Below are 1,886 nucleotides of genomic sequence, written 5' to 3'. Positions count from 1 at the left end.
AGGAATATTAAAAGTGGCAGAATTTTTTGTTTAGAGGAAAAATAAAAGGACTGCTTACAAAGATACATTTGTTAGAGGATCTTAAAGCAGTTTTTATCACATTAAATACAGATTTTATAACTGTTTGTATGACCAAATGTACTGTCATAGCAGTACAAAAAGGCCCGAAAAAAGGGCATGGAAACCATTACTAGTAAGAAAATTCTTTGTGTGTTGGCTTTCATTTAGTTTAGAAATGTTTATTTCCATGTGGATGCAAAAATCCGTGATAAAAAACTCTGTCAGATACAATAGCAGCCATGCAAATTATGATGGAGCGTTTTTACTATTTTTGTTATTTTTCATTTTTTTTAATCAACTTTCATTGTCAGTTTTTTAATTGATTTCTAGGTGTTCGATTTGCTCTTGTGATTAAAAATGGCTATTATGTCTGAAGAAATGTAGGATAACTTAGTTATCTGTTGGCTGTGAATTTTGCTAGTAGCTATTAATACCTCTGTGATGAATTTTGCGTTATAAAAAAGGGACTATGGTATTTTATGATCTCAAATGAATGCTGGTTCATGTTTCTGGTATACTTTGGGTCTCTTAAAAAGACACTGCATTGGAATGAAGTTAGTATTTGTTATTGTTATTACTAACTACCAGAGAGTGTCACATGCTAAAACCCTTTAGAAACAGTTGATCTGTTTGTGTTCTTAGCTGGCATGCTATCATCGTTGATGGACACAGTGTGGAGGAACTTTGCAAAGCCTTTGGCCAGGCCAAACATCAGCCAACAGCTATCATTGCAAAGACTTTTAAAGGCAAAGGCATATCAGGTAATAAAACATCTATTGCTTTGCATACACGTGTATATAATAATATATAAGAGGGGCCCAAGAAAGCTGGTTAATATTCAAGGACAGGTAGCCTGGGAGGAATACAGAGAAATTGTCCGAGCAGCCAGGGATTAAATTAGGAAAGCTAAAGCCCTGATAGAATTAAATCTGGCCACGGACATCAAGGGCAACAAGAAAAGCTTTTATAGGTACGTCGGTGATAAAAGGAAGACTAGAGAAAATGTGGGCCCTCTCCAGAAGGAAATGGGAGACCTGGTTACCCAGGATATGGAGAAGGCTGAGGTACTCGACAACTTTATTGCCTCAGTCTTCACCGGCAAGTGCTCAAGCCACACCGCCCAAGTCGCCGGCAAAGGCAGGGACTGGGAGAATGAAGAACCACCCACTGCAGGAGAAGATCAGGTTCGAGATCATCTAAGGAACCTGAAGGTGCACAAGTCTACGTGACCTGGTGAGATGTGTCCACAGGTCCTGAGGGAACTGAGGTGGATGAAGTTGCTAAGTTGCAATCCATCGTATTTGAGAAGTTGTGGCAGTCCAGTGAAGTTCCCACTGACTAGAAAAGGGGAAACATAACCCCCATTTTTAAAAAGGGAAAAAAGGAAGACCCGGGGAACTACAGGCCAGTCAGTCTTACCTCGGCGCCCAGCAAGATCCTCCTGGAAACTGTGCTAAGGCACATGGAAAATAAGGAAGTGATTGGTGACGGCCAACATGGCTTGGCAAAGTGTGCTTGACAAATTTGGTGGCCTTCTATGACGGGGTTACAGCATTGCTGGATAAGGGAAGAGCAACTGACGTCATCTACCTGGACTTGTACAAAGCATTTGATGCTGTCCTGCCCAACGTCCTTGTCTCTAAATTGGAGAGACATGTATATGACGGATGGACCACTTGGTGCATAAGGGATTGGCTGGATGATCGCACTTTAAGAGTTGCGGTCAACGGCTCGATGTCCAAGTGGAGACCAGTGATGAATGGCATTCCTCAGGGGCTGGTACTGGGGCTGGTGCTCTTTAACATCTTTGTCAGTAACATGGACAG

At 41.5% G+C, this 1,886-nt stretch overlaps 1 protein-coding gene across 1 annotated transcript in view; it reads left to right on the top strand.

Annotated features, from left to right (window-relative positions):
* The window catches only part of LOC104082022 (transketolase-like), a gene marked incomplete at its 3' end in the record, with an annotated part of 6,715 nt that extends 4,876 nt beyond the window's left edge, over window positions 1-1,839 (top strand). Inside the window, exons 5-6 of the mRNA XM_009584971.1 lie at window positions 703-821; window positions 1,613-1,839. Coding sequence (XP_009583266.1) covers window positions 703-821; window positions 1,613-1,839 — 346 coding nt within the window. The remainder of the gene's footprint in view (window positions 1-702; window positions 822-1,612) is intronic.
* Between the last annotated feature and the right edge of the window lie 47 nt (window positions 1,840-1,886).

Source organism: Fulmarus glacialis, unplaced genomic scaffold, assembly GCF_000690835.1.
Source record: "Fulmarus glacialis isolate BGI_N327 unplaced genomic scaffold, ASM69083v1 scaffold10189, whole genome shotgun sequence".
Taxonomy (NCBI): domain Eukaryota; kingdom Metazoa; phylum Chordata; class Aves; order Procellariiformes; family Procellariidae; genus Fulmarus; species Fulmarus glacialis.
This window is presented reverse-complemented; position numbering and strand designations above follow the sequence as displayed.